Below are 23,829 nucleotides of genomic sequence, written 5' to 3' on the forward strand. Positions count from 1 at the left end.
CCTAAAAAGGAGAATTGTCCAATTGGGAAAAAAGATGCAAAAATCCAGGGAAGAAAACTTCTTAAAAAGTAGAATTAGCTAAATGGAAAAGGAGGTACAAAAGCTCATTGAAGAAAATAATTCCTTAAAAGTGAGAACTGAGCAAGTGGAAACTAATGATTCTTTGAGACATTAAGAATCAATCAAAATCAAAAGAATGAAAAAATAAAAGAAAATGTAAAATACCTAATTGGAAAAACAATTGACCTGGAAAATAGATATAGGAGAGATAATATATGAATTATTGAACTACATGAAAAACATGATAAAAAAAAATCTGGACGGCATCTTTCAAGAAATTATCAAGGAAAATTGGCATGATAGCCAAGAACCAGAGGGTAAAATAGTAACTGAAAGAATCCACTTAATATCTCCTGAAAGAAATCCCAAAATGAATCCAAGGAATATTTTAGCCAAATTTCAGAATTGTCAAGGAGGAAATATTACAAACAGCCAGAAAGAAACAATTCAAATATCAAGAAACCATAGTCGGATTACATAAGACTCAGCAGTTTCTACATTAAAGGATCTGAGGGCTTGGAATATGAGATTCTAGAGATCTTGGTTGAATTACAATTAGGAATCAACTACTCAATGAAACTAAGCATAATCTTTCAAGGGAAAATATGTATATTCAGTGAAATAGGAGACTTCCAAACTTTCCTGAAGTTTTCTTTCTGAACAGAAAATTTGATTTTCAGATCCCTACATGGGAAGATGATATTTGTAACTTTTAAGAACTGTATCTCTGTTAGGGCAGTCAGAAGATTATACATACAGTATTTGCAAGTATAAGTTGGCTTTGATAAGATGTTATAAAAAAGGGGTATATAAAAAAAAGATTGTGTTGGGAGAAGAGGAAAGGGAGCAACAGAATAGGGTAGATTATATTATATGAAGTGTGAAAAACCTATTATAATAGAAGAAAGGGAGGGGGTGAGTATTGTTTGAACTTTACTCTCGACAGAAGTGGGTCAAAGAGAGAAGATTATAGACACTCAGTTGGGTACAGAAATCTATTTTACCCTATAGGAAAGTAAGAGGGAAATGGGAAAAGAAAAGAGGGTGAATAATAGAAGGGAGGGCAGTTTGAAAGAGGCAGTCATCAGAAGTAAAACACTGGCCAGGAGGGACAAAGTAAAAGGAGAGAGAGAAAAATAGGTTGTAGGGAAATATACATAATTATGAATGTGAATAAGATGAACTATTACAAATTTGAATCAATTCTCCATATATTTTAGAAATGAGGCCTTTATCAGATCTTTGGATATAAAAATGTTTTCCCAGCTTGTTGCTTCCCTTCTAATCTTTGTCTGCATTAGTTTTGTTTATACAAAAACTTTTTAACTTAATCAAAATTATTTATTTTGTGATCAATAATAGTCTCTAGTTCTTTGGTCACAAATTCCTTCCTCTTCCACAGGTCTGAGAGGTAAACTATCTTATGTTCTTCTAATTTGTTTATAATATCATTCTTTATATCTAGATCATGAACCCATTTTGACCTTATCTTGGTATATAGTGATAGGTATGAGTCTATGCCTACTTTCTGCCATACTAGTTTCCAATTTTCACATGGGTAATTTTTCAACATTGACCTTTGCAAAGCCTTCTGTTCCAAAATTTCCCCTTCTTCCCTCACACTTTCCTCTAGATGGCAAGTCATCCAATACATGTTAAATATGTTAAATGCAATACACACACACACACACACATTTATAGTTATCTTGCTGCGCAAGAAAAATTGGATTAAGAAGGAAAAAAGAAACTGATAAAGGAAAAAAAAAATGCAAGCAAACAAGAACAGACAGAATGCAATGTTGTGAACCACACTCTGTTCCCACAGTTCTCTCTCTGGGTGTAAATGTCTCTCTTCATCACTGAACAAATGGAACTGGTTTGAATCATCTCAATGTCAAAGAGAGCTACCTCCATTAAAATTAATCATCATATAGTCTTGTTGTTGCTGTACACAATGATCTCCTGGTTCTGCTTATTTCCCTTAGCATCAGTTCATGTAAGTCTCTCCAGGCCTCTTTGAAATCATCCTGTTGGTTGTTTCTTACAGAACAATAATATTCCATAACATTTATATATCATAATTTATTCAGTCATTCTCCAACTGATGGGCATCCACTCAGTTTCCAGTTTCTTGCCACTACAACAAGGGCTGCCACAAACATTTTTGCACATATAGGTCCCTTTCCCATCTTTAAAATCTCTTTGGGGTATAAGCCCAGTAGTAACACTGCTGGGTCAAAGGGTATGCGTAGTTTGATAACTTTTTGAGCATAGTTTCAAATTACTCTCCAGAATGGTTGGATCTATTCACAATTCCACCAACAATATATCAGTATCCCGGAAGAAACTAAACAATCTTAAAGAATGAGTGGGTTATACGATAAGCCATAGCAACAACCAATAGTTTCATCAAAGAAAATGACAATAAAACAATATACCAATACTTATGGGATGTAGCTAAAGCATTGGTTAGGGGAAATTTTATATCTGTAAGTAAAATAGAGAAAGAACAGACCAATGATTTGGGCATCAAACTAAAAAGGCTAGAAAAAGAACAAATTAAAAATCTCTAAATAAATGCCAATTTCAAAGTCTTGAAAACCAAAGGGAATTAACAATGTTTAATGTAAGAAAACTATTGAACTAATAAAACTAAGAGCTGGTTTTGTGAAAACATAGTTTGGCAATTTGATTAAAAACAAAAGATATGGTCAAAATTATTGAGACATAAAGCATGATATTATAATCAAATTAGGAGAGCAAGAAATAATTTATTAAGTTAATTAAGTTATTAGTTTATTATATTTATAGAGAAGGGAAGAACTTATGACTAAACAAGATAGAGACCATTAATAGATGTAAAGTGAATAATTTTGATTATACTAAACTAAAAAGATTTTAGATAAAGCCAGTGCAATCAAAATTAAAAGGAAATCAGAAAGCTAGGAAACAATTTTCACAGCATTTTCTCTGATAAAGGATTTATTTTTCAAATATATAGAGAACTGAATCAAATTTATAAGAATACAAGTTATTTCTCAATTGATAAATAGTCAAAGGAAATGAACAATCAATTTTCAGATGAAGAAATCAAAGTTATATGTAATATGAAAAGAGACTTTAAATTACTATTGGTTAGAGAAATGCAAACTAGTGAAAGTTATCACACACTGGTCAGATTGGCTAATATGACAGAAAAGGAAAATGACAAATGTTGGAGGGCACATGGGAAAACTGAGACACCAGTGCACCATTGGTGGAGTTGTGAAGTGATTCAAACATCCTGGAGAGTACTTTGACTTTGGAAGTATGTCCAATGAGGTACAAAAGTGCATACCATTTGACTCAGAAATATCACTACTTAGGTAACTGGGTTTTTTGCGGGTTTTTGTTTTGTTTTGTTTTGTTTTTTTTTACTCCAAATACAGGATATATTTGTTTATATAGTGCTTTAAGGCTTGCAAAGAATTTTTACATATATTAATTCAGCTGATCCACATAACAATCCTGTAAGAAAGGCATGATTATTTTCATTTTACAGATGAAGAAATTGAGAGACAAAGTGATTAAGTGACTTAGGGTCACACAGGTAATAAGTGTGTAAGTCATGATTTGAAATAAGGTCTTTCTGACTTTAAATTCTGTGTCCTATTCACTGTTCTACCTAACTGTCCCATGTATAATGTTTCACAAATACTTTTATCCACGGTTAATATTTTGCTATTTATATTGAACATAAAAAACTTCCTCTGTGGCATATAATCACTTGCATGACATTAATGCAATCATCCATAGTAGAATAAAAAGGTAGATCAAAAATTCAGTGTAGGAGACATTTAGTGAAGGGCATTTTTTCTTTTCTTTTTCTTTCTTTTTTTTTTCTTTCTATTTGTTTCTTTGTTTCTTTCTTTCTGCTGAGGCAATTGGGGTTTAGTGACTTGCCTAGGGTCACACAGCTAGGAAGTATCTGAAGTCAGATTTGAACTCAGTTCTAGTGCAAAAGGACATTAAAAAAAAAAAAGACATGTAATGATATTTAAAATAAATTGGAAAGAATGATGAGCATAGTGTATAACTGAATTTGGCCAATTAGCTTTCATATCACTATCAGTAACAATCTCTTTTTAAGTTCTAGAGCCATGTTTGGCATTATCCTAAGCAAGTCAGAAAATACACCTTCCTATTTATGAAGTAACTCCTGGGACTCTTAGTCACACTAAGAGATTGAGCTATCATGTACTGTGCTTTGAATGCCTTTCTCATGCAAGGAGCTCCATCTAAAGATAAATTTCATAATGTTCAGCTGTTCAGTGATCTATGTACGGAGTTCCCTTGACCAGTGAGAATTGGAGTTTTAAAAAAGACAACTTGAAAGAAACAAAAAGTGGATAGGAGACATACAGAATGATTTTGATAGAGTGAGGGTAGAGGACAAAAAACAAAACACATTTCCAGCATAATTGCTCCAGTCTTATTTTCCTTTTTTTATTTTATTTTTATTTTTTTATTTTTTTGATTATACAGTTTACAGATTAGATTCTGTCTCTGGGTTACTTCACAGACAAAAGCAAGTGAGTTAATCAAACTGTTCCCTTCATTCTGACAGCAACAAAAAATTGTGGGTTTTTGTTTTGTTTTGTTTTGGTTTTTTGTCTTTGTCTTTGACTCTAAAAAACCTGGCCTGACACAAATTAGCTGGCAATAATATTTTTAATAATCTGCTTTTTTAATTCTCCAGAAATCACTGAACAACTAAATAATTGCTTGTCCAGTTTAGCTATGTTTTCCTCTGACATTTAAGATGCCCCTGGGGATAATGAAACTGGGTGATAAGAATGCTAGTCTTCCAGGAACATTGAAGAATACTTCAAACTTGAAGAGCCAGCCAGAGTCCAGTAGAAGATAACAAATACCAATAGGAGGAAGAGCCAATTTTAACAGAGAAATCTAGCTATCAAGATACTAAATCTCCAAGATCAATTCATTTTGATCATTCAAACCCCTTACCTTTCAAAATTAATGTGGTAATTAACAATAAAAATAAATTGATGTACTTGATTCTGTTTTGAATAGAATACTAATGATTTTCTCCATTCTGTTATACATATTCAACTTTTGGTAACTTCCAGAACAAAGAAACATATAACCATACCCAAAACCTTTATCAATCAGAAAAATTATATACAATTAGGGAGAGAAGTTATAAAACATTTATGCACTAAATATCCCTTTAAAAAAAAAATCAATGTTACAATATTAGGCCTGATTTCTCTCCCTTGCACTGCCCTTCACATTTAACATCGAGAAAGTAAAAAAAAAACAACCCATTACAAATGTGTAGTGAAACAAAACTAATTTCTGCAATGACCATTCCAAATATATCTAGGTTTAGATATGTCTCAATTTGCACTCCATTACCTCCCCATCTGAAATTGTGGCTGGTGATTGTGTTAGTCAAAGTTCCTAGCTTTTTCAGTTGTTTTCTTTACAATATTGTTACTGTATAAATTATTCTGGTTCTGTTTACTTCACTTTGTATCAGTTCATATGAGTCTTTCCAGGTTTCCCTGAAACCAATTCCATCTTTTCCACACTCATGTAACTTATTCAGTCATTCCCTAGTTGATGGGTACCTCCTCAATTTCCAAATCTTTGCCACCACAAAAAAGAGCTGCTACAAATTTTTTTGAATATATTCAAGCTTTCTCTCCTCCTTTAATCTCTTTGAAGTATGAACCTGGTAGTAGTGTCATAGTATCACTAGGTCAAAGATTATGCACAATTTAATAGATTTTTGATCTTCCAGTATTTCTCACTTTTCATATGCATCCAAAATATGATTGACTTATGGAAATTCCAAGTATAATTAAAACTGGATTTCTACCTTAGTAGAGATACAGATATTCTTCTGTAATCTCATTTATTATTATTATTATTTTAGACTATGCCCAATTTTTACATTGGGAAAAATATAGTTTTCCCAAGTATGTACTGTTCTCTATCTTCTTTCTGGTGGTCAAAACTGGGATGTTTTGCCTCCAGAGTCTGACAGTGATCAGGGAAATAATTAGTGTGCTCACTATTCTGTTTGTAATCTAATGGTTTGTTATTTAATGGCTAGCTTGTGCCTGTTAGCACATCAAAATGATATTAAAACTTGCTAAAATATTTTCAGAAAATAAATGTTTATTAAGTGACGACTATGTGCCAGATACTGTGCTAAGTGCTAGGGGTACAAATAAAGGAGATTAGCAGGCATTAAACATATGTAGGAAGAAGTAAGATACTTTAGTTGGCAAGATGGTGGATGGCAGCCACAAAACCCATTAATTTTATGGGCTCAGATGTTATTTTTCTGGATAGTCATTTATAAATTAAATTCATTTAATTCATGTTATTTTAATTCAGGTGAATTTCTGTGGAAGAGATCCTTTGTTATTATTATTATTCATTTCATATTTGAGAGATGACAGTGTATATGATTCCTTGGAAAAAAAAGCAAGATGACCTGGTTCTCACATATCTGCTATAATTTTCATGAATGTTCTCCCTAACCATCCTACTGCAATTGAGGAGTTTAGTCCTTGGAATTAATGCAGAATTTCTTTAGTTTTTGCTTTCATCAAAATCTTTTGTTATTCTAGACAAGTGAATGTAAACTACACCAGACCCACCCATTTCAGCAAACTAGCACTAGAATAATTTTCAACTTGTGTTTCTCTCTCTCCCTCCCCTTTCCCTACCATGTAGATGACACATTGTTTAAATGTTAGCTCAAATTAGAACCTTAATACATATCTGAATGTGCTTCTGCAGAATTTACCAAATGATTGAAATGTATATGTTACCCTCCAAATCAAAATACAGTAATAAACAGAAAAGTGTATTTACATTCATTTAAGTTTATATGTAACCTTAAAGCCAAAAAACATAGTGACTAATACATCATTCCTTTCTTATTTCCTTCTCTGTTGCCTTCTTATCCATCCCAACCTGTCTTCCTTGATGCCTTATAATGAGCAACATCAGGTCATACACTAGATTTATATAGTATTTTTTTTAAAGTTGTTGAAGTACTCAGATTCACTAGGGAAGCAATTTGCCAAGAGCTGGAAACTGGCAGTGAAAGAGCAAAAAATTCATAGACAAGAACAGTTTGGATCCAAAATACTAATAGAAAAAAAAATCTCCCTTGTTTCCTGTAATCAAACCTGAATTTTTTACCTCTGAAATTATTATTTAATCATAAAATTATCACCATCACAGAATAGTCTCACCCATATTTTCAAATCAAGACACTATTATTCTCACCTAAGACATTTAAATTTGTCAAACTTTTATTTGGTTCTTAAAATTTTGGCATAAAAGTGAAATTACTCCAGTAAATCTGGTCAAATATAGCCTAACCATGTCTCCTTTCTGCTATCCCAGGTTGAGACAAGTGCTCTGTCTTCGATGAAGGGTTTGAATCACCACTGGCTAACCTTGTAGTTGAGCTCTATAGTAGAAAGTTATGATTTGACAAGAGAAAGCTAGTAGAACTAGCTTGAACTGGAGTATTTAAGTGTGTGTTTGGGAGGGGCTGATCCATCACCTAGTTATTCAGTAATAATAATAACTAACATGTATAGCATGTCTATTATGTGCCAGGAACTATCAGTACTGTGCAATTATTATCCCATTTGATCCTTACAGTAAACCTAAAAGACAGATACTATTATCTTCATTTTATCCTGAAGCAATTGAGATACAAAGAAGTTAAATGATTTGTTGAAGGTCATATCCAAAGCCAAATTTTAACTCAGGTCTCCCTGTCTCTAAGCCTAGCCCTCTATCTACTATCCCACCCAATTGTTCCAGTAGAGTATTCCTGGGTGACACTGGGACAGATAGGAGATTTCCCTAATGCTGTGGTGCTTTTGCTGAGCAGTGAGATAGCCGCTGTTCTATCCCTGCCCCACATCAGGGGCAGGGCTGTTGTTCTGTGGTACTGTGTCTCTGGTCAGTACCACTAATGGTTAGGCTGTAGTTCATGCTTGATTGACTGAGTGAGTCTGTGGCTTGCACAGCAGCCAAGCCTGTTCTACACTGACACTTACGCACTTATAGCTGGTAGCACAGCTGCCTCTCCTCCACCACTTTTAAAAAGTAGACTTGTAAAAGCATAGGGAGCTTTCAGTGACGAATGCTACCAAAGCAGATGTTGCTTTAGTGAGAAAACTTGTCCAAAGTCACAGAGACAAGACAATTGGTCTACTTGCTATCTAGGGAAGGGGATGAGGGGAAAGGGGGGAAAAGTTGGAACACAAGGTTTTACAAGGGTCAGTGCTGAAAAATTACCCATGCATATGTCTTGTAAATAAAAAGCTATAATTAAAAAAAGGAAACTTTGTTTCAGAGACAAACTTGAACATAACTTTTCCTGACTTTGAAGGTGAGCTTCCTCTCTACTACACCACATCACCTCTTGATGCAGTATCTTGGTAAGTAGTGAGAGGAGGGTATAGATATTATTTACTTCATCAAATACAATAAAATAGTCAACTAATTAAGTTTCCAGTCTAAAACTACATTTGCCAGGTCTGACAGCAGCAATCCAATTCTGCCACTTACTAATTGGGTGACTAAGGACAAGTCATTTAATGTATCTCATCTCAAATTTCTCATCTATAAAATGAGAGGCTTGGACCAGATAGCTTTCCAGCTATAAATTGATGATCCTGCAAACTGAGCTTACTGAGTCGGTCATATCAGCAAGTCAGAGCAGACTTAGAAGTTTCATAGTTTTCTGCTTTTGGTAGGGATCTAAGCCTAATATAGTGTAGCAAATTCAGAATACTCCATTCTTCTGCTCTCTCTATATATAATTTCTTTGAAATGCTTATTTTGGAACCTCTTCTCCTATATACAATTTTTAAAATATGCATTAATTTAATATATATTTTTCAAGTCCTTAGTGATATTAAAGTTAGGAAGATCTGCATTTAAATACTGCCTCCTACGGACCTATGTGTGCAAAAATGTTTGTAGCAGTCCTTTTTGTCATGGCAAGAAATTGGAAACTGAGTAAATGGATTCCCATCAGTTGGAGAATGGCTGAATAAATTATGGTATATAAATGTTATGGAATATTATTTTTCTATAAGAAATGATCAGCAGGATGACTTCAGAGAAGCCTGGAGAAACTTACAGAAACTGATGCTAAGTAAATTGAGTAGAACCAGGAGAACATTGCACACAGCAACAACAAAATTATGTGATGATCATTTATAATGGTCAAAGCTCTTTTTAATGACAAGGTGATTCAGACCAATTTCAATGGTCTTGTGATGAAGAGAGCCATCTGCACCTAGAGAGAGGACTGTGGGGACTGAGTGTGGATCACAACATAGTATTTTCACCTTTTTTATTATTGTTTGCTTGCATTTTGTTTTCTTTCTCGTTTTTTTCCTTTTTGATCTGATTTTTCTTGTGCAGCATGATAATTGTGGAAATATGTATGGAAGAATTGTACGTTTAACATATTGGATTACTTGCCTTTTGGAGAAGCAGTGGGGAGAAGGGAAGAAAAAAAATTGCAACACAAGGTTTTGTAAAGGTGAATATTGAAAATTATGCCTATGTTTTGAAAATAGCTTTAATCAAAAAAAAAATACTGTCTCTTGACATATGCCATATGTGACCTTGGTTAACTACATTAAATTTTCAATGATGCAGGAAGCTATATAGCAGGTGCTAGTCTATCTTGGGAGAGGCAATTTACTTATAAGGACTTCTCTTTAGCAGTAAAATCACAGGTACTTTTCAACAACTACTACATTCTAATTATTATGAGGGCATAATTATGCATAAGTCACAGTCATTGCCTTTAAGGAGTTTATATGCAAGTCCTTTTCTTTCAAGACACTCTTCACTTAGACTTTGGTTGGTTCAAAGCAAACTGCATGTGTTATTGAAATAAAATTAATTAATTGAAATAAATCAAAGTAAAATTAGTCATATTGTAGAGTGATAGTTTAATTCTTCTATGGGGAACCATCCCAGGGAGCATGTATCTGGAGCTTTCCAGGAATATGGTGATTCAATTCTTGGACCATTTTAGGATGGTGAAATTCTTGTCTACTTCCAGCCTGATATATGGTGATTCAGTATAAGATGTTTAGACATTCCCCTTATTGAACTCTGAGCAGGAAGAGCTGATAACAAAGTGGATATATAAAAGGAGTGACCATACCCTTAGTATTCTCTTTTTTTCCAGATTGGGATCCAAACTGCATCCTGAGGAGAGGTCCTTCCCTTTATTCCTACCAACTTCTCCATATATATATATATATGCCTCTACATGTATGTACACATTTATTCTATCAAGATAATGAAACTTATCCAATATCTTAGTATTGAAACACTGTGACATGCATTCATGTCTATTTAGAATTAGAGACAAGGTAGACAATCACTTAATTTGTTCTTTGTCAATTTTCTTAACCCATATGACATAGTGACTACCACTAAGAGGAAAAGCTTTTGACTTACCCTATTCTTCATCCCAGGCCCCATGAAGGCCATGAGCATATGGCAGATAAAGTGCATGTCTTGCCTGCGAAGTCATGAGTCTTTTTTGTTTGTTCTTGCCTGACTTTGGCAGGTGAGTATCTATTATAAGATGGCAGGGTCTAGGATTGAAGGTACCTATTGATTCTGAAAGTTTTAGAGATTCTAGATCTTTTTCAAAAGAGGTGACTAGTACCCTGGGGAGGAATTCTCAGAAGCTGTTTTAGCACTCTTAAGATTTCCATAAACAAGTGAATAAGACAAGTCTTGAGCTGGTTTGTCAGGTTACATGGACCTTGGTAAAGACAACTAATTGAGGTGAAATGTAAAATATGCAATCAGCAATCCTGCCAAGTCCTGCTGAAGTATCCTTGCCAGGTAACAGTAACTATAGTTGTAAGCTACTGAATTTTGTTTTAAATCATTCTGTTGACTCACACTGTGAATCTTTTGTTTCTATTAGAATTTCTTTTATATGTATGAAACTAAAGTTATATCCTTATACCATTTCTGTTGTTGTATAGAAAGTACCTTTTTGTTTCCAACTTTGGAGAAATCTACAAATGAGCCACAATTTAAACTTCAAATAATTTATTCTTGGAGTACCAAGATGATGATTTAGTTAGCTGAACAGTAGAAGAAAAGGGAGCTTCCCTCCCCTTCTCATTAGAGGCCAGGTTTCTCCCAAGACTGAACTCAGTCCAGACCTCATTCGTGGGTTTGAAACAAAGTAGCTCCTTAGAGAAGACAGTGGTAACAGTGCCCCAGGTCCCCTGGGCCCAGTAATGGTTGATCAATGAAAGACTTGTATTAATTCAGTGAAAAGCAAAATATTTTATTTGTAAGGTATTATGTTTCCAACTTGGAATGTTATAATGTGCATTCTATTCCAAGTGGCCACTGCTTCTGATGTTCAAGAAAGGGGTGAAGACAAAAATGCATAGTAGCATTTATCTACTTATTTGTAATTTATGCTGGACCTGTTTTTTTTTTGTTTTTTTTGTTTGTTTGTTTGTTTTTTGTTTTTAGGGGGAAAAAGTAGGCTGTGGACTTCCTGGTCATTTCCAAGTTAATCAAGTATAAAATCAAGTATATTTCCTGAGAATATATCATGAAGGAATAAGTAAGAAATCTTAATCTTCAACCTATTTTTTGACAATACTTAGTTGATAATTCACTTTCTTGAAAAGATAGCGATCATAGATCTAGAGTTGGAAGAAATACCTGAGGCCATGTATCTTAATCATCTTATTTTATAATTGATCAAACAAGGGGCCAAGAAGATTAAGTATCATCCCCAAGTTCATGTCAAAATCACGATTTGAATACACACACACACACACACACACACACACACAGACCTCTACACACTTACACTTATAGAAATGTCCCCTTGAGATAATGGTACTTCATGTCTAGTTAAAATTAGGAACAGGGTGATCAGTCACTTAAGTTGTTTGTTGTGAATTTTCTTTCTCTTCTTTTCTTTCTTCTTCTTCTTCTTTTTTTTTTTTTGCTGAGGCAATTGGGGTTAAGTGACTTTCCCAGGGTCACACAGCTAGGAAGTGTTAAGTGCCTGAGGTCAGATTTGAACTCAGGTCCTTCTGATTTCAGGGCTGGTGTTCTATCCACTGCACCACCTACTGTCACCTTTGTCAATTTTCCTAACCCAGATGATATGAACTCTACCACTGAGAAGCTTTCTGTGGAATTTCTTAGCGAATCCCAACCAGATGAGGTATGTTATATTCTATGCCCCAATATGTAATGAAATCATCATCTTATGCTCCATAGACTCCAAGTGACCTTCTTGATTCCAGGAGGAAAATAAACACTTCATTATTCCTCTTGGCAAACTAGCTTTGCAGCTCTGATGTAATATCTATTAATCTATTAATAAATAGAATGGATTGTTTAAGGTTGTTGTGTTTGTCTGAGGTTTTGTGATTCCACTTCTTGTTTGGCTTCAGGTGTTGTGCTGTGTGGCTATTTTATTTGGAAACATCTGGTCTTTTCTCTCTATAAATCTTCTTCAACTCCTTTCTTTCTCACTCATCATTCACATCCTCAATGCTTATTGTATTTATACTTGATTTATTAACTTATCAAAAACTTGTTTTTTCCTAATAGTTCTATTAAAAAAAAAACTTAGAAGCATATTCACAATTCTAAGTTATTCTTCTCCTTATTTGGGGACAGTTATCATGATGATAATTTTACTTACACAGCATCCAACTTTGTCCCATTGAAGGCATGTCCTTGAACCCAGGTAAAACCATTATTATAGAGTTTTCTGCAAGTCATAAAGGAAAGAAATTAGTGACCTGGAACATGTCATGTTGGTCATTTTCTGAAAGATTTAGTCTTTATTTCTCCAAGGTCAGAAAAATATAGAATGCTTTTTAGAGCAAATTGTGAGTCTTTCAAGAAAACTGATCTCATTACTTCATAGTTATGCTCATTTTTTAAAAAACTAAAAAAAACCAGTTTGATAACTCACTTTATTCTTCAGACTTAGTTTTGAATAAGTAACCCTATTCCCAAAGGATGAGGATTTATCATCACTGAGGATAGTCAAAAAAGTATGGTGAAAGCACTGAAGATAGTTTCAAAAGAGGGTTTACTAAAATGTTTTGAATAGTGGAAATTGATGTAAAAATTCCTGACTAATTGGATAAATAGCTTACTGGACATAGCCTTCCCTTCTTTGGGAAGTAGTTTGAAAGAAAAGAAACTTAAGAGAAAGAAATCTTGCATAGGCAAGAGGAGAAACAGAGGTTTTCTCAAAGAGGACTAGCAGTGGAAGTTATGGAGACCTCTTAAGGAGAATGAGGAGAGGAGAAAGACAGGGTAATAGTGGTCCTTGGAGTAGCATGATTGGAAACAGCAGCTGTTATCTGCCATATCAGTAGTTCTTTTTTAAGACTATGAGAGATGAAATCTATTTAAATGGAAAAGCTGGGAGATACATGCTTGCCTGAGAGAAACAAATTAACAAGGATTTATCCCACCGCACATTACTTCTATTTTTGTTTTTCTTAAATTTACTGTCAAATAATACATTTTATATTTTTTCTCACAAATATTTATGATTGACTTTGTCCTTTTGTTTTTGAGTGTTCCTTTGTTTGTGTCATGAGGGTACAATGGGAAACTTCAAAGAGAGAGGGACCTTTTCTAGTGTAAAATTAGGAGCTTCAACTCTATCTAGTCCATTGCTAGAGAATTTTGCTTTCTAACTGGGAGCATTCATAGAAGTCATTTAAAACCTACCCTTTCAAGTCTAGAATTATTATGAATTAGGATCCTATTTTACAAATTTGCCTCAAATACAAGTCAGCATTACATAAAAGTAAAGAGAGAAATATTCTTTTAAATATATTTATATGGTTTGATATATATATATATATATATTTTAAGAATCAAAGAATAACAGTTGAAGGGTTTTCAAAGATCTATCCCTTACCTCAAAAATGAATATTATTTACTAAATTCCTTACAAGTGGATATTCATTGTCCATTTGATGGTATCCACTGACAAGGAACTCACTATTCTTCCAAAAAAGTTGGTCTATAGTCACCTTTTAGTCAAATATAGCTAAAAAAAAATAGCGAGATTTTAGAATCACAGGATTTAGATCTGGGACCTGGGAGTGGGCCACCTTAGGCAATACTACTATTCTCAGTCTTTACATGGATTAAAACAATTTAAATCACATTACTTTTAAATGAGCTCATAGAATATATAACAACTCAGGAAGTCTCATCTGCATTATTCTTCAATTTCACAGATGAGGGAATTGAAGCATGAAAGGGACTTGTCTAAAACAACGCAACTTTAGAGTCAGTCAATATTTTTTTTATTGTTTCAAGCTATCTTCCTTGAATCTGTCATTGTGCTGTTTTGGATGACTAGGTAGGAATAATATTTTGCTCTCTTTTTTTGTTCTCTGGATTCTACAGGGAGGATGGTGAAATTGATGACATTATATTTAAGTAAGAAGAGGGCTTAAATTTCCTTATTTGTAAAATGGAAAGAATAAATTAATGATTTCCAAGTGTAATGCCTGAGTTTCACTGAATTATTATGCTATTCTCTGAATAAAATTATTATGGCCATCCCCCCTTCTTACCTATTAAGCTCTGGCCACTTTCAAATTCCAGTGAGTCATAAAACCCCAGTTGGCTTATCTCAAATGCCTGGATATTGCTCACTGTCTCCTGCCCTAGACTCTTTGTCTCCTGCTCCCAACCTGTCCTGACTAAATTATGTCTTACCCAGTGTTCTTTCCCCCTTGCCTTTGTTTCCCTGGCCACTGGAGCCCTATAAAAGTCTCTGGAATTGATGGCTCAGTGTTAGATTCTTTGAGACAAGAATCCCATTCAGCTGACTAGCTTTGGCTAGACTGGGCTAGCCCAAATTCTCCACTATTAAAATATTAAAAACTAATCTCTGCCTTGCTTCAGTTTCTCTGGCAATACACAAGTTTTTTCCCAACTCTAAATCCCAGGTTTTATAGGATATATCTCCACTGTGTTCCAGAAGTGAGAGTCATATTTTAGTAATTTCTCTCCAACAATATGAAGAAAAGAAGAAGCTCCTAGGCATTAAAATACTCTTAATTTGAATCAGGATAGACAAGTAAGACAATAATAATAATAATGGGAAACATTTCTATATTGTTTTAAGGTTTGCAAAGTGTTTTTTATATGTTGTCTCATTTGATCCTCACACCAATACTGTGAGCTAGGTGCTGTTATGATCTTCTTTTTACAAATGAAGAAAATGATATTATGGGGAAAAGACAGAGAGGGAAAGAAATATGGAAGAAGAAGTAGTTCCCAGGCATTATGCTATAGTTATGTCTTGTGTACTTATTTTCCTTCCATTGGGAGAGAGAAAAGAAGAGAGGGATTGAAAAGAGAGGGAAGTTCAGAAGAAGAGAAAGGGGAAGAGAAGGAAGAGGAGGAGTTGGAAGACAGATATTGATGGCAAGGTAATTAGCTGGACTTCCCAGGCCTAGATTGGATTCAGGTAAATTCTGTGAGAGCACTTAATGCTTCTGTGGAGTAGCTCTTTTCTGTCAAAGCAGTGTTTGCTACACATAAGCATAAAGAGCTAAGTTATTTTTCTCCTCACCTTATTTATCCTCACAGTTAGAAACTTGGAATTTCCCAGATTTCAGGAGAATTAAAAACAAATCTGCTTTTTTTTTTTTTTTTTTTTAACAAATCTGCTTTTGATAGCATACAGTGAACCTAACCATTCAAATAGGGCTTGTGTAGCAGCACTACTAGGTCCATACAATGCAGGCTTTTTCAGAAGCTTAACAAACTTCACTGGGGGAACTTGCCTTTGAGTTATTGAGTTCAAGCAGAGTATGCAAAAGCCATTTTCATTCTAGCCTTACCAGGAATATGGTAATGAATTGAATCGAAAGGTAGAGGAAATGGGATTTCAGTTGGCAGAACTTACAAGGTTAAGGTCTCATTGCTCAGCCCTTGGAAAGCATTCACAGGAACTGAAGTTATAAAAGGGTTGTCTGTGATTTCACTGCAATAAGGAAAGAAAGAAAAACTATCATGAGAAAAAAAAATCAAAACATTGAATTAATGTAGTCAAGATTTTTTACTATATAAGTGCTCTACAAGAGAATTGTTATCCAAGATAATGCTAAGCTCATTTTATTTTAGTCCCAAAGAGCCTCTAAAGTCGATTAGTTTGCTTGTTGAGTTTGCTTCAGTATGAAGACTGATAAGCATGGGTGGATCAATAATTTATAATGCAAAATTGTTCATTTCTTAAATTAGCGATAGTCATCAACTGACAAATTATCTAAGAAAGGTCAATATTAGTTGATATTGAAATTCTCCAGCTGTGCAATGATTATAAAAAAAGATTAGAAAAAAACAAAAGGACATGTAAAATTTTGAAGAGTTAACCAGAATTATCTTATTGGAGTAATTTTGCTGGACATATGGATTTTTGTTACTTCTCTAAACCAATGAAATTTACTAAAGATGACTTGTCCCTTTATCTGGACAGTGCCGCCCTGAAGCAGTGTATTCCATTTAATCAAATAAAAGACTTGGAATTAGCAATTTTGGCAACATCTTTGGGTATTTCTGGCTCCTTTTCAAAAATTTGACCTATGAACTTCTCTGTAACTGACTTTTCCCATTGAGACATTGATAATCAGAACTATAAAATGCCTGATAAGATTATGAAGAGAGACAGTATAGAGTAGGATAGAAATCAATAAAGTAGGCAACAAATATATTTTGGTTGAATAAAAGAATGCAGACCTGGAGTTTAATCTCAGTTCCAGACTGACATCTAGAGTGGATCAGTGATTTCCCAACGGCCACACCAGAAATGGAAAAGGAAATGGCAAAACACGCTAGTATCTTTGCCAAGGAAACCCTAAATGACAGAAAAGTCTGAACAACAGCAAAGGCATTTATAGAGTGCTTAAAGGGTTAGGAAGCACTTTATCATCTCATTTAGGCCAGTAGGTGGCACAGTAGTTAGAGTGCCAGGTCTGGAACTGAATTTAATCATTTTTCAGTCATGTCTGACTCTTCATGACCCCATTTGGAGTTTTCTTGGTAAAGATGCTGGAATGATTTACCATTTCCTTCTGGAGTTCATTTGACAGATGAGAAAATTGAGGCAAACAGGGTGATGTAGCTTGTCCAGGGACAGTTAGTAAATGTCTGAGGTCAGACTTGAACTTGTCTTGCTGACTCTAGTCTGGTACTCTGATGTACTATCTAACTGCCCCAAGATTAAGTAAAAACAAACTTACATGTGAATATATTATATCAATATTAAAGCATTATTACTACAATTACTGCTGCAATCACCACAAATATCAATAATATAGACAATATTTACAAATAGATGTAGTGTGGTATGGTATATCATGAGAATTCTGATCTTGAAAGTGTTTTGTGATACTAGAGAAGAAAGCTTTGTTGTATGAAATGCAAAGTACCAATACAAGTTTGCCAAACAAATGTGGTGTTAAAGAAAATTTTAAATTTCAAGGTTTCCCTGATACTTCCAGTATCTTTGGGGGAGGGGGGCCCGGAGATTTCTCTGATATCTTTGGAGTCAGTAATATTGAAATATTATATGCATACTTACAGTATAAAGAACACATCAACTGAATCAATTTTGGTCAGGTCAGGAAATATTTTAAGTCCTGTATTGAAAATCCCACTAAATTACACGGCCAAAGAGACAAAAATAGAAGTTAGATTTAAGAAAGCATCACAGACATGGGTTAAACATTATGCCCTTGCTGGATCATTCATCTGTTCATTTTTTTATTGTTTAGATTCCTCAAAAAATGTGACATTCCTTCATTCTTGCTTTCTTTTTCCCCACTTCATGATTTTTCCTCTTCTTCTTGAACTAAGAATGCTTTCTGACAGTTAAGTTCTGTTACTAACTTTCTTGCTTGTTCTTTGGACACAAAATTCTATTTTCCATCTCCATGCCTTTGCACAGGCTATTCCTCATGCTTGGAGTACACTCTCTTTTCACTTCCACTTTTTAAAATCCCTAGTTCCCTTCTCATTTCAATTAAAGTATTACTTCTTACATGGAACCTTTCCTGATTTCCCATATAATAAAGTGTGTCTTAAAATTACTTTGTATTACATATATATATATTTATTGATATGTGTACATATTGTTTCCTCCAGTTAGATGTAAGATTCTTGAATATGGGCATATTTTATTTTTGACTTGGTATGTTCTGTACATAGTACGGTACCTAATCATAATAAATGAATAATAAATTTTCGTTGTCATTCAGAAGGGCTTGCATTAAGACACATAGGTTCTACTTTTCTTACTAGATATCAAGTTAGATGGAAACCAACATTCATCTGGATTCAGTGAGACAAAAAGTGTGCTCATTGGATATGTATTATTTTTTTTTTTTGGTTTTTGTTTTTGGTGGAGAAGGGGTACATTGATGTATAATGTATAATATTGATTCCTTGGTTTTCTCAATCATATTTTACAGTGATATTAAGAAATAAGCCTTTCTCTGAAGTAGCTCAGGAATACTAGTATAGTGTCATAAAACTTCAAATATGAATATGTTCAGATAAATGAAAACAATTAGAAATGATTTTAATAATAATCCTACCTTAATCTTTTATTTTATTTGAGTCCTTAAGGCACTGTATCTCTATTCAAACACAGGCACATGCACACATGCACACACACATATCAACCTATGCCATTCCCATGGCAAAGGGACTAGAACTACCATTCTCCCCCTTCTACATACATTCCCTTCAGGCTTCAAGTTGTCCATCTGTGACTTCTTTCCCCTTCAAGAGTGGCCTTAATGCTCATTTGAACCTGCTTTCATTTGGGTAAAAATGATCAGGGTTATTGGGAGAAGGGAGGGAGGTATCGTGTGATTTGTCTCAGCTCTGACCAAATGACAACATAGTAATTTCCCTCTAAAGAACAAAGTTTGCAATACTTACAGGAATTTTAAGAGAGGCAGGTCTTTTAGGGCATCGGGATCTATGTAAGTTAAATTCCTAGTATTTCGAATTTCTCTGCAAAAGTTAAAATGAACAAGTTTACAGGCTGAAAAATATTGTGCTAAAGAAAAACTCAGTTCTTTATTTATTAGTCACAAAACTCAAAGAAGCAATACATTAAAAGAACCCCAGAGGAAAAAATAAATGAGTTTGAATTAGGAGATAAGAATAACTACTGGCAAAAGTACAGTAACAAATTGCTCTCAACTCAGAGACAAGAGGCCTGCTCATTCTTTGTGGCCTATGGTAGCTAGGCTGCTTCTTGGACCTCTCAAAAAAAAAAAAAAAGCCAGCTTTCACCTGATTCTAGCTAAACTATGTTAATGGGGGAACCTTTGTTTTGGTTGTATTCAGGGACACTTTTTTGTTTCCTTTTGGGCCTAATTAAAAACACACACATACACAGACACAAAATCTATCCAGTATGGTGCTGGAGGTAGTGGGCAAATACCATTATTGTTATTTATAATAGCAACATTAAAAAGCAAAACAGCTCACTGGGAAGTAGAAGGTTAAGTGGTTTAGATGATCATTATTAATAAGTGCAGCTATGGAGACCATTATTTTTCTAAGCGATTGCCAGTTCACATTGGAATGGATCTTTAAAATTCATTCTATCAGTTATTATAAAACTAAAATGGGTAATTAATTGATAACCCAGAATCTTTTTATAATTAGCTACTTCCTCTATCAAACTTTTTCCCGGAGTGATTGCAGCAGAAGCAACCAGTTTGAGTTTCTTCTAGAGTTTGCTTCTGCTTGTGTTGCTAATGAATAAGAAAAATGTCTAAGAGAAGGGGATTTATAAGGGACCTGAATAATCTACAGACTTGCTAATCAGAGCCAACAGAATTCAAAGTTAAATGTTTTTTGAGACATTTCCCACGAATTATTGGCTCATAGTGAGTGCTTAACTTTTTTTTTTCTTCCTTCCTTCCTTCCTTCCTTCCTTCCTTCCTTCCTTCCTTCCTTCCTTCCTTCCTTCCTTCCTTCCTTCCTTCTTTCCTTCCTTCCTTCCTTCTTTCCTTCCTTCCTTCCTTCCTTCTTTCCTTCCTTCCTTCCTCCCTCCTTCCTTCCTTCCTTCGTCTTCCTTCCTTCCTTCCTTCCTTCCTTCCTTCCTTCCTTCCTCCCTCCCTTTCTCCCTTCCTTCCTTCCTTTCTTCCTCCCTCCCTCTCTTCCTCCCTCTCTCCCTCCCTCCCTTCCTTCCTTCCTTCCTTCCTCCCTCTCTCCCTCCCTCCCTTCCTCCCTTCCTTTCTTCCTCCCTCCCTCCCTCCCTTCCTTCCTTCCTTCTTTTCTTCCTTCCTCCCTTCCTCCTTCCTTCCTCCTTCCTTCCTTCCTTTTCCTTCCTTCTTTTTTCCTTCTTTCCTTCCTTCCTTCCTTCCTTCCTTCCTTCCTTCCTTCCTTCCTTCCTTCCTTCCTTCTTTCCTTCCTTCCTTCTTTCCTTCCTTCCTTCCTTCCTTTCTTCCTTCCTTCCTTCTTGTCTTCCTGCCTTCATTTTTTCTTTCTTGCTTTCTGGCCTTCTTGTTTTCTTATCTCTATTAACTATCTGCAGCACTTCCAAAGTCAGTATCTTTCACATATCCATTTTTGCATTTAATAAACAAATAATAGAAATCAAATCATATTATGATAACAAACGGGACCAAAATGTAAAATGACAACTCTTAAAAATAAAATAATATAGACATAGGTATACAAATGAGCTTATAATAGAGCTTGATTAAAAATTAAGTAAGCTAATTACTTTTCAATTAACTGAAAAAAGTGAATAGGAATTCAAATGTGAGTTAAGAAAAACCTCTGTCCCTCCTTGCTGCCCCAACCCCCAAATCCCTAAGTAAGCTCAAAGCAGATATGAATGACACCAGTATTAGCCAACCATATCTAACTAACAGAAGTTCATATTAACTAGGGACTGAGTAATTTGAGATAGTTAACCATTTACATGAGAAGGTGAAAAGGTATGTTGCTGCCAATTACTGAGATGCCACATAAGAATGAAAGCTTGTTTCTACTCTCACTATGCAGCCTTGGCCAGGCCAAACTTGTTGGGCATAAAAACATATTTTCTTTACATATCATACTTTACAGTATGGTAGATTCAGTGAGAGGTACATTCTGAGAAATAGTATAACTGGAGGCCAGTGAGAGGAGTCAATACCCATACGAAGTGTTAAAGTTGTTTAAAAGATCAATAAGTAGAAAAGACAGAAAACAGAGTCTGGTAAGACACAAATCATATATATGTGTATATAATAGGAAATGTTCAAGGACAACAATAGTAGGACTAAAACCATGAGGATTCAAATACACAAAGTTGTGGTTAATTTTCTGCCAGGTTTTAGCCAAGGACATGCTGTTTCTGCTGTCAGCTGCCAATGGGAACTCTGAAGCAGGAAAAGACATGAACATAGAAAAAAAAAGCGGCGAATTAGAAAAGAGAAGGCTTCTTTACCACCATTCTTATCAAACCAACTCCCCCAGTGTCCTTCTCTAAAGTTATTCATCCTTCTACTGTGCTTTTTGGAGTGCTTACTTAATAAGTAACAAAACCTTTCCTGTTCTTCTGACTATCACTGAGATCTGAATTCCCCTAGGTGACATGGACAACTTGGCTAACTTTTCCAGCACTGCTAGTGTTTTCACTCATTCTCTCTGGTTAAGATGGGGGAATAGTAATAATGCTCCTTGTTCTCTATTACCACTCCCATTTTCTCCCTCTATCTCCAACGTTCAGTAACCTCTTTTTTTTTTTTTTTTTGAGCTTCACTCTATCCACATTTACTCACCAATCAAAATTCTGGTAACTGTTGTCTATTGACCTCCAGGACATTTTCCTTTTTTCCTCATTTTTAGTCCCTGATTCACAATCTCCTCTCCTTTACAGTTCATGCCTTCATATGAGGAAAATTCAACATGCACATTGATGTCTATTATACATCCAAACCTATTGGCCATTATTGCATATCTTTCCTCCTTTTTGTGGCCAACTCCTTGAGAAGGTCTTCTACAATAAATACCTCCATTTGTTTTCTTTTGCTTCTCTACAGTCTGGCTTGTGACATTCAACTGAAATTACTCTCAACAATGATGTGTTAATTGAAAAAACATAATGGTACTTTGTCATCCTCATCCTTCTTGACCTCTCCGGATTTTGACACTTTTTGATCACTCTTTTCTTGATACTCTATTCTTTCTAGGTTTCCATTACACTATTCTATCCTAGCTCTCCTTTGATTTACAAATTCCTCAGTCTCTAACTTGGATCTTTTTTTCTCATCATGCCCTCTAGTGGTGGATATCTTTTAGGGCCCTATTCTCTTTCCTCTCTATTCTATTTAATTGAAGATCTCATCATTTTATATGGATTTAATTATCATCTCTGCTCAAGAGTCTCAGATTAGCTTCAATACCCTAACCGGAAGGTTAGCATCTGCAACTGGATATCTTATAAACATCTTAAACTCAGCATGTCCAAAGTAAAAATTATCTTCTTTTCTTTCCATGCACCTTCCACTCTTCCAAACTTCTCTATTACCATTGAGGATATCTGCCCAGTCAATCAGGCTAAAATCCTAGGTGGTCATCCTCAGCACTTCCCTTCCCCCATATTCAATCTGTTGCTAAGTCTTATCAATTTTATCTTCAGAATAACTCATATAGACTGTCTACTTTCTATGTACACTGCAACAACTCTGGTGCAGGCCCTTATTACCTCACTCCTGAATATTAAAATAGCCTGCTGAGTGATCTTGTGTCAAGTCTTTTCCCACTGTAGTCTATCCTTCTCTCAACTATCACCTAGATCTTAAATGACAGGTGTAAACCTAACAATTATCAATTCAATAATCTTCAGTGACTCCCTGTTAAATAAAAGATCAAATAAAGCCTTCCTACTTTTCCAGTCTTCTTATACTTTTTTTTTTCCCTTTCACTAGCCAGTGATCTAGTGATGCTGGTTTCCCAGATGTTCCTTATAGCAGATATTCCATTTTCCAACTCTGGCCATTTTCACTCCTTGTCCCCCATGCTTGGAATTCTCCTCCTCCTCATCTGCCTCTTGGTTTTCCTGGTTTCTTTCAAGTTCCAACTAAAATTCCACCTTCCTCAAGAAGCCTTTCCAGATTTCCTTTAATATTAGGGCCTTCTCTTTTTTGGTTATCTTTAATTTATCCTTTTAAATATCTTGTTTCTACATAGGTATTTGCATATTTCTTCTTTATAAATTGTAAGAACAGGGATTGTCCATTATTAATCAGAGAAATGTAAATTAAGACAACTCTGAGATACCACCACACACCTGTGAGATTGGCTAAGATGACAGGGAAAGATAATGAGGAATGTTGGAGGGGATGTGGGAAAACTGGGACACTGATACATTGTTGGTGGAGTTGTGAACATCCAGCCATTCTAGAGAGTGATTTGGAACTATGCTCAAAAAGTTATCAAACTGTGCATACCCTTTGATCCAGCAGTGTTACTACTGGGCTTATATCCCAAAGATATCTTAAAGAAGGGAAAGGGTCCTGTATGTGCAAGAATGTTTGTGGTAGCCCTGTTTGTAGTAGCTAGAAGCTGGAAAATGAAAGGATGCCCATCAATTGGAAAATGGCTGAATAAATTGTGGTATATGAATGTTATGGA

At 34.9% G+C, this 23,829-nt stretch overlaps 1 protein-coding gene across 1 annotated transcript in view; it reads right to left on the minus strand.

The window, feature by feature from the left end:
- The window catches only part of TSHR (thyroid stimulating hormone receptor), a 149,201-nt gene that overhangs the window by 24,152 nt on the left and 101,220 nt on the right, over positions 1–23,829 (minus strand). The window contains exons 5-8 of the mRNA XM_051977467.1: positions 19,126–19,200; positions 17,762–17,836; positions 16,088–16,165; positions 12,836–12,904 (exon numbers count right to left, since the gene is read on the minus strand). Of these exons, the coding sequence (XP_051833427.1) occupies positions 12,836–12,904; positions 16,088–16,165; positions 17,762–17,836; positions 19,126–19,200 (297 nt within the window). The remainder of the gene's footprint in view (positions 1–12,835; positions 12,905–16,087; positions 16,166–17,761; positions 17,837–19,125; positions 19,201–23,829) is intronic.

The sequence above is a fragment of the Antechinus flavipes genome, chromosome 2, assembly GCF_016432865.1.
Source record: "Antechinus flavipes isolate AdamAnt ecotype Samford, QLD, Australia chromosome 2, AdamAnt_v2, whole genome shotgun sequence".
NCBI lineage: Eukaryota > Metazoa > Chordata > Mammalia > Dasyuromorphia > Dasyuridae > Antechinus > Antechinus flavipes.